Consider the following 15,779-nt stretch of genomic DNA (forward strand, 5'->3'; position numbering starts at 1 on the left):
ATTAAGCCTAGTACTGGAATAAAAAGCATTTAAGGAAATTCTCAGCTGAGCATGTTTTCAGTCCAGGAATAGGCTTAATCTGTGTCTGAGAAACCAGCCAATAGGGTTTATTTTAATTATAGCTCATCAGGGGATTTAGTTAATTGGAAGGAATGTCAACACTTAGTTGACCGTTAAGCACGCCATGACTTGCATGACTCCATCACGTTGTAGTTAATTTTGAGGTGCTGAGCCGCGTAGGTTAAAACAATGACAGTTCTATAGGAAGTAGAAGAATGGCTTACTAGAGGCATCGGCATCATGTCACTTAACTTACCACCTCTAGGTCCCCCTCCGCAGGCAGTTTGCGGTTGTCAGCGTTGTGTCCTGGGTCTTCTCCACTGTCGTCGTGACAGTTGGCCTCCTTCTCTTTCTGCTCAAAGTACTCCAGGAAGGACGGCTTGGCGGGCTGCATGGTCTCATCTCTCCCTAGACATGCACCGAAACAATAAGGGCGTTGAAGAAGACCGTTCACGTTCATATTTCATACAGTTTCACAAGGGAGAATTCTATAGATATAAAGGGCTGTTTAATATTTGCATTGAAATGGTTTGAATCCAGCTTAAAGAAGAAAAATACCTTTAACTAAATGCTATGCCTAGTGTTAAGAAATGGTCTTTATCTATATGGCCATATGATGCCTGTACCCCGCTTCCACTGGCGTATCATTAATTCAGCCATTTCCCTGGTCGCTTACAATAGCAGATTTGGTCCATTTGTACAGGAAGAAGAGACGAGCTCCCCACCGTAGCGAAACGTTTTGCAACAAAAAGCTAAAACAAAGTATTTCTTATTGGACAGGTTTAAGCTGGCCAAAACAGGAAGGGACTGTTTTCTTCACGCTGCGTTTTCTGCCTTTTCTTGCCTACTGAACATAACCCAGCACACTACATCCAGTTTGAATAAACTACCATTGGTAGGGTATGGAATATTGTATGACCAAACTGTGTCCCTGTGGCTTGTTTGACAGGGTTGTACTGTATGCTACATTACAATTACATCCACCCTAAAGTGTTTGCTATACTCTCCATGAAGGATCCCTCTCAAACCTCAGTAAAAGCTTTACGTACTCGTGTTCAGTAGGCACAAAACAGAATAACATTTGGTTAAAAAAATGGAGCGGAATTAGGCTACCTGGCCTAGAGCAATAAAAAAAATGCTCATACCCTAATCATGAATACCACCCTGATGCAGCTTACTCTGGTGCTCCCTTTCCTTACAGTAACATGAAAGATGTGCCTTCCCCAACTGACACTTAAGCACATTTGAACTTTACGGAAATAACATGAAGGACACACCCGACTGTGAACCATTAAGACAATATGTGTAAATTTGACCCGAAATCAAAATCAAAGTCAGATGATTCCACAAAGCACTCTAGGCCAACCAAGTTGAGAGACCACCCCAGAATTGACTTAACTCAGAAGTGCTACCGGTTAAAAGTTTTAGAACACCTACTCATTCAAGGGTATTTTTAAAAATTTTAAATACTATTTTCTACATTGTAAAATAATAGTGAAGACATCAAAACTATGATATTAAACATTTGGAATCATGCAGTAATCAAAAAAAAGAATCAAAATATACTTTATATTTGAGATTCTTCAAATAGCCACCCTTTGTCTTGATGACAGCTTTGCACATTCTTGGCATTCTCTCAACCAGCTTCATGAGGTAGTCACCTGGAATGCATTTCAATTAACAGGTGTGCCTTGTTAAAAGTCAACTTGTGGAATCTCTTTCCTTCTTAATGCATTTGAGCCAATCAGTTGTGTTGTGACAAGGTAAGGGTGGTATACAGAAGATAGTCAGTCCTATTTGGTAAAAGACCAAGTCCATATTATGGCAAGAACAGCTCAAATAAGCAAAGAGAAATGACAGTCCATCATTACCTGAAGACATAAAGGTCAGTTAAAATGGAAAATTTCAAGAACTTCGAAAATGCAGTCGCAAAAAACATCAAGAGCTACAGTGCCTTGCGAAAGTATTCGGCCCCCTTGAACTTTGCGACCATTTGCCACATTTCAGGCTTCAAACATAAAGATATAAAACTGTATTTTTTTGTGAAGAATCAACAACAAGTGGGACACAATCATGAAGTGGAACGACATTTATTGGATATTTCAAACTTTTTTAACAAATCAAAAACTGAAAAATTGGGCGTGCAAAATTATTCAGCAAACTCTCTCCAGAAGTTCAGTGAGGATCTCTGAATGATCCAATGTTGACCTAAATGACTAATGATGATAAATACAATCCACCTGTGTGTAATCAAGTCTCCGTATAAATGCACCTGCACTGTGATAGTCTCAGAGGTCCGTTAAAAGCGCAGAGAGCATCATGAAGAACAAGGAACACACCAGGCAGGTCCGAGATACTGTTGTGAAGAAGTTTAAAGCCGGATTTGGATACAAAAAGATTTCCCAAGCTTTAAACATCCCAAGGAGCACTGTGCAAGTGATAATATTGAAATGGAAGGAGTATCAGACCACTGCAAATCTACCAAGACCTGGCCATCCCTCTAAACTTTCAGCTCATACAAGGAGAAGACTGATCAGAGATGCAGCCAAGAGGCCCATGATCACTCTGGATGAACTGCAGAGATCTACAGCTGAGGTGGGAGACTCTGTCCATAGGACAACAATCAGTCGTATATTGCACAAATCTGGCCTTTATGGAAGAGTGGCAAGAAGAAAGCCATTTCTTAAAGATATCCATAAAAAGTGTTGTTTAAAGTCTGCCACAAGCCACCTGGGAGACACACCAAACATGTGGAAGAAGGTGCTCTGGTCAGATGAAACCAAAATTAAACTTTTTGGCAACAATGCAAAACGTTATGTTTGGCGTAAAAGCAACACAGCTGAACACACCATCCCCACTGTCAAACATGGTGGTGGCAGGAACATGGTTTGGGCCTGCTTTTCTTCAGCAGGGACAGGGAAGATGGTTAAAATTGATGGGAAGATGGATGGAGCCAAATACAGGACCATTCTGGAAGAAAACCTGATGGAGTCTGCAAAAGACCTGAGACTGGGACGGAGATTTGTCTTCCAACAAGACAATGATCCAAAACATAAAGCAAAATCTACAATGGAATGGTTAAAAAATAAACATATCCAGGTGTTAGAATGGCCAAGTCAAAGTCCAGACCTGAATCCAATCGAGAATCTGTGGAAAGAACTGAAAACTGCTGTTCACAAATGCTCTCCATCCAACCTCACTGAGCTCGAGCTGTTTTGCAAGGAGGAATGGGAAAACATTTCAGTCTCTCGATGTGCAAAACTGATAGAGGCATACCCCAAGCGACTTACAGCTGTAATCGCAGCAAAAGGTGGCGCTACAAAGTATTAACTTAAGGGGGCTGAATAATTTTGCACGCCCAATTTTTCAGTTTTTGATTTGTTAAAAAAGTTTGAAATATCCAATAAATGTTGTTCCACTTCATGATTGTGTCCCACTTGTTGTTGATTCTTCACAAAAAAATACAGTTTTACATCTTTATGTTTGAAGCCTGAAATGTGGCAAAAGGTCGCAAAGTTCAAGGGGGCCGAATACTTTCGCAAGGCACTGTATATTGAAACTGGCTCTCATGAGGACCGCCACAGGAATGGAAGACCCCGAGTTACCTCTGCTGCAGAGGATAGGTTCATTAACTTCTTTGGGATAGGTGGCAGCATTTTCACTTTTGGATGAATAGCGTGCCCACTAGATGTCAACCGTCTTTAGAACGTTGTTTCAGGATTCTACTGTGATGTGGGATTGGATGGGAGCTCTTTGAGTCAGTGGTTTGCCTACAGCCTCGTTCTCAGTCACGTGCTTTCACTTGAGAGGTAGCTGTCGTTCCATTGCTTTTCTACAGACAATGGAATTCTCTGGTTGAAACATTATTGAACTTTCATGATAAAAACAACCTAAAGATTTATTCTATACTTAGTTTGACAAGTTTCTTCGACCTATAATATAACTTTTTGAACGTTTCGTCCGAATGGACCAGATCGCGCATTTGGATTTGTTTACCAAACGCCTTAACAAAAGAAGCTATTTTACATAAATGTACATAAATGGACATTATCGAACAAAACAAGCATTTATTGTGGAACTGCGATTCCTGGGAGTGCATTCTGATGAAGATCCTCAAAGGTAAGTGAATATTTATAATGCTATTTATGAATAATGTTGACTACCCAACATGGCGGATATTTCTCTGGCTGGTTTGGGTTCTGAGCTCCGTTCTCAGATTCAATTTTTTTTTTTTAAATCTCACACAGCGATTGCATTAAGGAGAAGTATATCTAAATGTCCATGCATAACACTTGAATTTTCATCAACATTTATAATGAGTATTTCTGTGAATTCATGTGGCTCTCTGCAATATCACTGCATGTTTTGGAACTACTGAACGCTACACGCAAATGTAAAATAAGATCTTTGGATATAAATATGAACTTTACCGAACAAAACATACATGTATTGTGTAACATGAAGTCCTATGAGTGTCATCTGATGAAGATCATCAAAAGGTTAGTGATTGATTTATTTGATCTCTATTTGTGCTTTTTGTGACTCCTCTCTTTGGCTGGAAAAATGTCTGGGTTTTTCTGTGAGTTGCAATTGTTTGTGGAGCTTTCGCTGTAAAATATTTTTGAAATCAGACACTGTGGCAGGATTAACGAGAATTTTATCTTTAACCTGTTGAGTGTAGGGGACAGTATTTTGATGTTTGGATGAAAAATGTACCCAAATGACACTGCCCATTTCTCAGGCCCAGAATCTAAAATATGCATTTAATTGTCAGATTAGGATAGAAAACACTCCAAAGTTTCCAAAACTGTCAAAATATTGTCTGAGCATAACAGAATTGATATTGCAGGCGAAAACCTGAGGAAAATCCAACCCGGAAGCGCTTTTTTCCCTGAAAGCTCTCTGTTCCATAGCCTGCCTTCGCTCCATTTAAAAAGAGATATCAACCAGATTCCTTTCCTATGGCTTCCACATGGTGTGAACAGTCTTTAGACATAGTTTCAGGCTTTTATTTTGAAAAATGAGCGAGAAAGATCACATCGCGTCATTGGATGGCTGGGTGCCAGCAGAGTGTTGCATGTGCAACAGCTTGGAGCAGACATTTTCTCTCTCTCTCCTATTGAAGAAGCTACAGTCACTACATAATATTATCGATTATATATTGTACAAACAACCTGATTGATTATAAAAAACATTTGACATGTTTCTACTAACTTTACGGATACTATTTGGAATTTTCGTCTGCCCAGTCTTGACCGCTCGAGCCTGTGGATTTCTGAAAATAACGCGCCAACCAAATGGAGGTATTTTGGATTTAAAAAAATAATCTTTATGGAACAACAGGAACATTTATTGTGTAACTGGGAGTCTCGTGAGTGTAAACATCCTAAGATAAGCAATAAACTGAATTGCTCACCTTTGATTTTCTGACTTTCGTGACCAATCTACTTGGCTGCTAGCTGTTTGTAATATTTTGTCTACTGAGAGAGATGTCCTTACATAAACGCTTGGTATGCTTTCGCCGAAAAGCTTTTTTGAAATCTGACACCAAATAAATGCTTCAGAGTTTAAGTAAGAGACACATCTCAACATCAACTGTTCAGAGGAGACTGTGAAATCAGGCCTTCATGGTCAAATTGCAGGAAAGAAACCACTACTAAAAGGTCACCAATAAGAAGAGACCTGCTTGGGCCAAGAAACATGAGCAATGGACATTAGACCAGTGGACATTTGTCCTTTGGTCTGGAGTCCAAAGTGAAGATTTTTGGTTTTAACCGTCTTTGTGAGACGCGGTGTGGGTGAACGGATGTTCTCTGCATGTGTATTTCCCACTGTAAAGCATGGAAGAGGTGGTGTTATGGCGTGGGAGTGCTTTGCTGGTGACACTGTCAGTGATTTATTTAGAATTCAAGGCACACTTAAACAGCCTGGCTACCACAGCATTCTGAAGCGACACGCCATAACATCTGATTTGGGCTTATTGGGACTATCATTTGTTTTTCAACAGGACAATGACCCAACACACCTCCAGGCTGTGTAAGGGCTATTTTACCAAGAAGGAGAATGATGGAGTGTTGCATCAGATGACCTGGCCTCCACAATCTCCCAACCTCAACCAAATTGAGATGGCTTGCAATGAGTTGGACTGCAGAGTGAAAGAAAAGCAGCCAACAAGTGATCAGAATATGTGGGAAGTCCTTCAAGACTGTTGGAAAAGCATTACAGGTGAAGCTGGTTGAGAGAATGCCAAGAGTGTGCAAAGCTGTCATCAAGACGGCAGGTAGGCTAGTGGTTAGTGCGTTGGACTAGTAAATCGAAAGGTTGCAAGATCGAATTTCCAAGCTGACAAGGTAAAAATCTGACGTTCTGCCCCTGAACAAGGCATTGTTCCTAGGCAGTCATTGAAAATAAGAATTTGTTCTTAACTGACTTGCCTAGTTAAATAAAGGTAAAATACATAAATAAATAAAGGCAAAGGGTGGCTAATTGAAGAATCTCAAATATAAAATATATTGTTATTTGTTTAACACTTTTCTGGTTACTACAAATTCCATATGAAAAACACTTGAATAAGTAGGTGTTCTAAAACTTTTGACTGGAGTGTTGATACCAGGCACCACTTAAGTCCAGCAGTGGGACATCTGGGGATAATATAAATTATTTAACCCATCTTAAGATAAAACAGGGAGAACTCATCCCTGGGATTTGATTCCTGGCACTCAGCATCAGAGGGTCTTCTGCTGAGCATCGTGGGGGAGAGAGGGAGAGCAGATGAGTGGTGAAAATGACAGACTGTTCAGATTCCAGCATCTAAGCCAACATTGCTTATTGTTCCCCATGCACAGAAATTATATCCTACATGTGCACACATATCACTACTTGAGAAGAAACATACTGGAAGTGTCATTTTGGATTCATGTATTCATCAGTAATCATAGCCAATCTATTAAAAATGTGTGTCACTGAAGAACTTAAAAAAAAAAAGTATTGGAAAGTTCTGAGATGAAGCAATTCGAAAGTAACTGATTTAACTCACCAAAATGTTTAAATGTAATTAATGAGTGGGAGAAAGTAGTTACTCAAACAATTACTCATATTTGACGAGTGATTTTGAATTTTGTTTGCGGCTTAATTTATAGCTTGCGAGTCCATCGCAGGACCATGACGGTGTAAAAGGAATAGCCTTCTCATTCCTACAGCCCCATTACGGAAAATCAATAGTCCTAACTTATTCTGGGCAGCTGACTCCAAGACCAAAGACTTACATGGGGTAAGAGATCCGAATTGGAGAGGGACTTCCATTTTGGTGGATAAAGGTCATTCTTACACGTTCATTTGTTAATGTCGCTTTAACAGCTAGGAGAAATCTATACAAACTGGATTCTTTTCCATTAGGGAAGAGAAGGAGAATGTGAGCAGGCCCAGGATTAGTGGATTGATCGCTTAGCTGAAACCAGAGATACCAGGCTGGTACTCTAAAGGCCATCTGCACAGGGCATTAGGTCCTGATCTGTTTTTTTGGGGTACGTTACAGATTCTTTTGGGGGGGGGGGCAAAACTTACCGACATTCAGTACCAGTCCAAATTTTGAGGACCACCAGCAGTCAGATATTTGTTGTAGCCCTGATCTTCCACATTAGATTCAACTAGTTAATGGCTTGATTTCTTTGGTGGACTAGATGAATGAAGTATATCAGGGCTAGAGGTCGACCGATTATGATTTTTCAAAGCCGATACCGATTATTGGAGGACCAAAACAGCCGACACCGATTAGTCGGCCGATTTAAAAATATATATATATATATATATTTGTAATAATGAGAATTACAACAATACTGAATGAACACTTATTTTAACTTAATATAATACATCAATAAAATCAATTTGAATCAATAAAATCAAAAGTGTTGGAGAAGAAAGTAAAACTGCAATATGTGCTATGTAAGAAAGCTAACGTTTCAGTTCCTTGCTCAGAACATGAGAACATATGAAAGCTGGTGGTTCCTTTTAACATGAGTCTTCAATATTCCTAGGTAAGAAGTTTTAGGTAGTAGCTATAGGACTATTTCCCTCTATACCATTTGTATTTCATTAACCTTCGACTATTAGGTGTTCTTATAGGCACTTTAGTATTGCCAGTGTAACAGTATAGCTTCCGTCCCTCTCCTCGCTCCTCCTTGGGCTCGAACCAGCAACACAACGACAACAGCCACCATCGAAGCAGCGTTACCCATGCAGAGCAAGGGGAACAACTACTAGGAGGCTCAGAGCGAGTGACGTTTGAAACGCTATTAGCACGCGCTAACTAGCTAGCCATTTCAATTCGGTTGCACTAGCCTCATCTCGGGAGTTGATAGGCTTGAAGTCAAACAGCGCCATGCTTGACCCACAACGAAGAGCTGCTGGCAAAACGCACGAAAGTGCTGTGAATGAATGTTTACGCGCCTGCTTCTGCCTACCACCACTCAGTCAGATACTTGTATGCTCAGTCAGATTATATGCAACACAGGACACGCTAGATAATATCTAGTAATATCATCAACCATGTGTAGTTAACTAGTGATTATGATTGATTATTTTTTATAAGATAAGTTTAATGCCAGCTAGCAACTTACCTTGGCTTACTGCATTCGCCTAACAGGCAGTCTCCTTGTGGAGTGCAACGAGAGAGAGGCAGGTCGGTATTGCGTTGGACTAGTTAACTGTAAGGTTGCAAGATTGGATCCCCCGAGCTGACAAGGTGAAAATCTGTCGTTCTGCCCCTGAACGAGGCAGTTAACCCACCGTTCCTAGGCCGTCTTTGAAAATAAGAATGTGTTAACTGACTTGCCTTGTTAAATAAAAGGTGTATATATATATATATATATTTTATTTAACAAGGCAAGTCAGTTAACACATGTGTATGTATATATATATATATATATGAATTATTTTTATTTTATTAATCGGCGCCCAAAAATATCGATTTCCGATTGTTATGAAAACTTGAAATCGGCCCCAATTAAAATCGGCCATTCCCATTAAATCGGTCGACCTCTAATCTGGGCTGCAAGAAACATTTTAAAAGGCCGGTGGTCTTGGAAGAGAAGGTTGATATAGGCCTACACATGTTACCTTGCCTGAATTGTTATTGCAAAAGCCCTCTCTTGAACCACATGGTCCCTTAAAAGTAGTCTAGATATTCTGTCTCCCTCGTGCAATGTGGAAAACACCAAAGTCCACTGTGACGTCTTAACCGTCAGACATTAACGTATTGAAGCCACGCAAACAAAATCAAGGCAATACAGGCAAAAATAGTTTGTATGACAAGTCTATTTTTCTCCAAGTCTATTTTGCAGCTACTGACCCAATTCTGTTGGGTTTTGAAACAAATGTGATGTTTGTATTGTCCAATTGAAGATATTGCCGCTGCTCGTGCTGTTGGACTAGTTAACTGTAAGGTTGCAAGATTGGATCCGCCGAGCTGACAAGGTGAAAATCTGTCGTAAGTGACTTCTGGAGTCACTAGACAGTTGTCTGTCAGTCTGTTTTAACATAACAAAACGAGAACAACAAATATGTCTAGCGTGACACGGCAAGAGAGCAAAACTACTGACTCAAGGATGCCACAACAGGTCTCATCTTTTCACTGCTGAGATGTTCCATACCCCTCATCTGTGTGGCCAGCGCACTTAAACTAAACTAAACAGAATATGTAGGCAAGGTATGGAGTTGTAAAAAATAAGAAAAGCAGCCAACAAGTGGTCAGCATATGTGGGAACTCCTTCAAGACTGTTGGAAAAGCATTCCAGGTGAAGATGGTTGAGAGAATGCCAAGAGTCTGCAAAGCTGTCATCAAGGCGGCAGGTAGGCTAGTGGTTAGAACGTTAGACTAGTAAATCGAAAGGTTGCAAGATCGAATTTCCAAGCTGACAAGGTAAAAATCTGATGTTCTGCCCCTGAACAAGGCAGTTAACCCATTGTTCCTAGGCCATCATTGAAAATAAGAATTTGTTTTTAACTGACTTGCCTAGTTAAATAAAAGTAAAATACATAAGAGTGGCTATTTGAAGAATCTCAAATATAAAATATATTGTTATTTGTTAAACACTTTTTTGGTAACTACAAATTCCATATATGTGTTATTTCATAGTTTTGAAGTCTTCACTATTAATTCAACAATGTAGAAAATAGTAAAAAAAAAAAAAAACTTTTGACCGGTAGTGTTGATACCAGGCACCACTAAAGTCCAGCAGTGGGACATCTTCACTGGGGATAATATAAATTATTTAACCCATCTTAAGATAAAACAGGGAGATGTGTCTGTTTATTTATTATATATATATTTTTTTTCACCATTATTTAACCAGGTAGGCTAGTTAAAGAACAAGTTCTCATTTGCAACTGCGACCTGTCCAAAATAAAGCAAAGCAGTTCGACACACACAACACAGAGTTACACATGGAATAAACAAACATACAATCAATAATAGTAGAAAAATCTATAAACAGCATAAACAAATGAGGTAGGATAAGAGCGGTAAGGCAATAAATAGGCCATGGTGGCAAAGTAATTACAATATAGCAATTAAACACTGGAATGGTAGCGTGTGCAGAAGATGAATGTGAAAGTTGAGATACTGGGGTGCAAAGGAGCCAGAAAAATAAATAAATACAGTATGGTGATGACGTAGATTGGATGGGCTATTTACAGATGAGCTATGTACAGGTGCAGTGATCTGTGAGCTGCTCTGACAGCTAGTGAGGGAGGTAAGAGTCTCCAGCTTCAGAGATTTTTGCAGTTCGTTCCAGTCATTGGCAGCAGAGAATTGGAAGGAGAGGCAGCCAAAGGAAGAATTGGCTTTGGGGGTGACCAGTGAGATATCCCTGCTGGAGCGCGTGCTATGGGTGGGTGCTGCTATGGTGACCAGTGAGCTGAGATAAGGCAGGGCTTTACCTAGCAAGCACTTGTAGATGACCTGTAGCCAGTGGGTTTGGCGACGAGTATGAAGCGAGGGCCAGCCAACGAGATCATACAGGTCGCAGTTACTTGAACTCTGTGAAGCATTTATTTGAGTTGCAATCTGAGGTGCAGTCTAATGAAATAATCCTCTGCAGCAGAGGTAACTGGGTCTTCCTTCCCTGTGGTGGTCCTCATGAGAGCCAGTTTCATCATAGCGCTTGATGGTTTTTGAGACTGCACTTGAAGAAACTTCCAAAGTTTTTGAAATTTTCCAGATTGACTGACATTCATGTGTTAAAGTAATTATGGACTGTTGTTTGTCTTTGATAATTTGAGCTGTTCTTGCCATAATATGGACTTGGTATTTTACCAAATAGGGCCATCTTCTGTATACCACCCCTACCTTGTCACAACACAATTGATTGGCTCAAACGCATTAAGAAGGAAATAAATTAGACAAGTTGACTTTTAACAAGGCACACCTGTTAACTGAAATGCATTCCAGGTGACAACCTCATGAAGCTAGTTGAGAGAATGCCAAGACTATGCAAAGCTGTCATCAAAGCAAAGGGTGGCTACTTTGAAGAATCTCAAATATAAAATATATATTTTTATTTATTTAACACTTTTTTGGTTACTACATGATTCCATATGTATTATTTCATCGTTTTGATGTCTTCACTATTATTATACTCGGTAGAAAATAGTAAAAATAAAGAAAAACCCTTAAATTAGTAGGTGTGTCCAAACTTTTGTCTGGTACTGTATCTGCCAATATACAGTTTTACAGCAGGGACAAAGTGTAATTTTTCCACACTGAAATCTCTTGCCATCCAAAACAGTAATTGTCCAATAACTTTGCTTCAAATGTTGATTTCATATATTTTGCCATCAGAAATTTTTACAAATTAATAAAAATACAAAGCTGCAATGTCTTCAGTCAATAAGTATTCAACCCCTTTGTTATGGCATGGCTAAATAAATTAAGGAGTAAGCATTTGCTTAACAAGTCACATAATAAGTTGCATGGACTCACTGTGTGCAATAATTGTGTTTAACATGATTTTTGAAATGACTACCTCATCTCTGTACCCCACACATACAACTATTGGTATGGTCCCTCAGTCAAGCAGCGAATTTCAAACACAGATACAACCATAAAGACCAGGGAGGTTTTCCAATGGCTCACAAAGAGCACCGATTGGTAGGTGAAAAAAATAAATAAGTGGGTGGAGAGGAAGGAAACAGTTTGGGGATTTCATCATGAGGCAAATGGTGACATTAAAACTCCTACAGAGTTGAATGACATTGTTGCAACACTAACCTAAATGACAGAGTGAAAAGAATTAAGCCTGTATAGAATATAAATATTCCAAAAACATGCGTCCTGTTTGCAATAAGGCACTAAAGCAAAAAATGTGGGTTTTAAAAAAAAACTTTACGTCCTGAATACAACGCGATACGTTTAGGGCAAATCCAACTCTTCAAAATATCAAGCATGGTGGTGGCTGCATCATGGTGTGTTTTGTAGGATAAAAACACAAGGCCAAATATACAATGCGGTTTCTTACCAAGACAGCCTAGAATGTTCTTGAGTGGTCTAGTTACTGTTCTGACTGAAAATCGGCATGAAAATCTTGAAAAATGCCCGCCACATGTGGCAGGGGCTACAGTACATTACGGATTATAAAGAAAGACCCAACCTTGATCTGCCAAACGATGACACTACCAGACGAACTCAATCCATTTTATGCACACTTTGAGAACATTGTGACGGGTGTGAGGACCGTCACCGACCCAGAGGATTGGGTGATCTCACTCTCAGAACGGTAATTTTCAACGTCTCATTGTCCCAGTCTGTAATCCACACATGTTTTAAGATGACCACCAACATTCCTGTCCAAGAACTCTAAGGCTTCATGCCACAATGACTACCCCCTGTAGCACTCACTTCTGCAATCGTGAAGCGCTTTGAGAGGCTGGTTATGGCACACATTAACTCCACCATCCCAGACCCACTCCAATTTGCATGCCCCCCCAACAGATCCATAGATGGCACTCTCTCACTCACCTAGACAAGATGAACACCTATGTGAGAATGCTGTTCATTGACTACAGCTCAGCATTCAACACCATTGTCCCCTCCAAGCTCGTCACTAAGCTTAGGACTCTGGATCTGAACACCTCCCTCTGCAATTGGATCCTGACGGGCCGACAACATCACCTCCGCCACACTGACCCTCAACACAGGGGCACCCACAGGGGTGTGTGCTTAGTTCCCTCCTGTACTTCCTGTTCACCCACGAATGCGTGGCCACGCACAACTCCAATACCAAGTATGCTGACGACACGACGGTGGTAGGCCTGATCACCGGTGACGATGAGTCAACCTACAGGGAGGTGGTCCCTCAACGTCAGTAAGACCAAGGAGCTGATCGTGGACTACATGAAACGGGGGGGCGAGCAGTTCAACATCTTCAAGTTCCTCAGTGTACAAATCATTAGACTTAAAGTGCACCAAACACACGCACACAGTCATGAAGGTGGTGCGACATCACCTCTACCCCCCTCATGAGGTTGAAAAAGTTTGGCATAGGCCCTCAAATCCTCAAAAAGTTCTACATCTGTATGGTATGGCAATAGCACCGTCATCGATCTCATGGCGCAACCGAGGGTGGTGCGGACAGCCCAGTAAATCACTGGGGTCGACCTCCCTGCCATCCAGGACATCTATATCAGGCGGTGTGGTTGGAACGCCCTGAAAATTGTTAAAGACGCCAACCACCTAAGCTATAGACAATTCCCTCTGATTCTGCACGGCAAGTGCATCAAGTCTGGCACAGACAGGCTCTTAAACAAATCTCCTATCACCAAGTAATAAGACTGACAAATAGCTTACAAAATAGCTACACAGCCTCTCTTTATTGACCTTTTATTTACCCCTATACATATCTATCTCCGTCACTCCAGTATCACTGCACATTGTAAATAGGGTATTGGAACTGACCCTGTACATCGTATGCTTACTTATTGTGATCTTCATATTCCTTGTGGATTTTTTTCTAGTATTACATTGTTATTGATTATTGAATTGTTAGGTTTTGAGTTAGCAAGAAAGGCATTTCACTGTACCTATGCATGTGACATTAAAACTAGAAACTATAGAAAGTTACTGAGTACCACCATAATACATTGACATTTAGAAGACATAGACAAACAAATAGGCAACACCCAAAGGCAAATAGTCCTTTCCTCTCCAATACCTTTTTCTGCCTGAGCCCCATAGAAAAAGCCGGGGATTTTGGCCCCTGGTGACGGGAGCTGAGCCCCGTCTCTGCCACTTTCTTGTCTGTGCCCCTCTACTTGTGACTACTTCCCTCTCCACCTTCCCACTGCTCTTTCAATAAAAATAAAATACAACTCTGATCTCTTACACCATTAATCTGAAACAAAATATAATCAACTTAAAATGATCATGTTACATATCTGTGCATAACTAACGTGTGCGGTACCCACACACTTCAACCAGTCTTTTTACCCAAGGGAAAAGCTGACAGGAAGGTTAAAACACATCCAAAGAGTCACATACAATATGTGTCTTTGATTGGCATCAGGAGTAGGATTGAAAAATAACAAATCACTCAGAGAACTCATCATTGTCCAATCACCAGACATCGATTTTGGACAAAAACATATTTTACATATTATAACCCATGAGGTGTTTTCTTTGGGAACTCTACATTCCCATTCATTCACCCCCAACTCCACCCGCTTGGCATTCTCCAGATGAGGGTAATATGGGTCATATCTGGGTAATATGATCATATCTCGAATTTTGTTCAATTTTTTCCTCTCTAAATAAGAGTTGTACAGTTAAAAGGTCACAAGCATTTCGCTACACTCGCATTAACATCTGCTAACAAATCAAATTTGATTTGATTTAATGAACAGTCCACAATAATTGTATTAATTCAGCGCTTACAAAATTATACGTAGGCTAAATAAGCCTTCCACAACCATAACCACAAAAAAATTACATTTGATGAAAATAGTTTAACTTATTTTGCAATAATCACTGATCTGACTTAAGTCTACGAAAATGCCCCCTTTGTTACAAATATAACAAGAACCATGCACAACTGCACACCCACTAATAATTACTTCTTGTAGCAGGTGAATGCATTATAGCAAAAAAGGCTAGCTAGCGAGCGAGGTAGAACAGTTAAACTGTTATGAACACACCCTCCTGTCTGTCTCCACCTGTTTTAAGAGCATGTAGCCTTATTTCTCAGAATGAGAACGAGTTGCCAATTCCTTATGAATTAGTATTTGTAAATATATTAAAAAAACAGACTAGCCACAGCTTGATATGTGCTAGCTGTCTAAAATGCTGCTAACGGTACATGGTACGGCAATGCCATGTACTGAAACTGAGGATTTGCCCAGGATTAACATTCATTGATACTACCGTTTTAGTAAGGTCTGCTGTGAGGTCAATTTTAGGTGCTTTCGTAGAAAGATTAAATTCACCTCTGTTACAGTAAAATATTGTCTCACTGTGTTTTGGTGTCCACGTGACTAATTATGTTGGACCAAACTTAAAATACAAATAGCGAGTTGGTACTGCTTACTGTCAGAGAGGAAGAAGCGATCTCTAATCTTTGTCGTCGTGAGTGACGGGGAGGGCTCAGTGTGTGAGTGGGAAAGTGCTGCACAGCAGTCAGAAGGAGCGAGGGAGACGAGACAAAAAGGCAACATTAGAACAAGTAGACATAAAT

The 15,779-nt window shown here is 40.2% G+C and overlaps 1 protein-coding gene across 3 annotated transcripts in view; it reads right to left on the reverse strand.

Moving 5' to 3' along the window:
• Positions 1-15,779, reverse strand: part of LOC110527676 (serine/threonine-protein kinase 4) — a 69,357-nt gene that overhangs the window by 8,792 nt on the left and 44,786 nt on the right. For all 3 annotated transcript variants that reach the window (XM_021609113.2, XM_021609112.2, XM_036983160.1), the window contains one exon: positions 317-468. In XM_021609113.2, the coding sequence (XP_021464788.1) occupies positions 317-468 (152 nt within the window). The remainder of the gene's footprint in view (positions 1-316; positions 469-15,779) is intronic.

The sequence above is a fragment of the Oncorhynchus mykiss genome, chromosome 7 (assembly GCF_013265735.2).
Source record: "Oncorhynchus mykiss isolate Arlee chromosome 7, USDA_OmykA_1.1, whole genome shotgun sequence".
NCBI classification, from domain to species: Eukaryota; Metazoa; Chordata; class Actinopteri; order Salmoniformes; family Salmonidae; genus Oncorhynchus; species Oncorhynchus mykiss.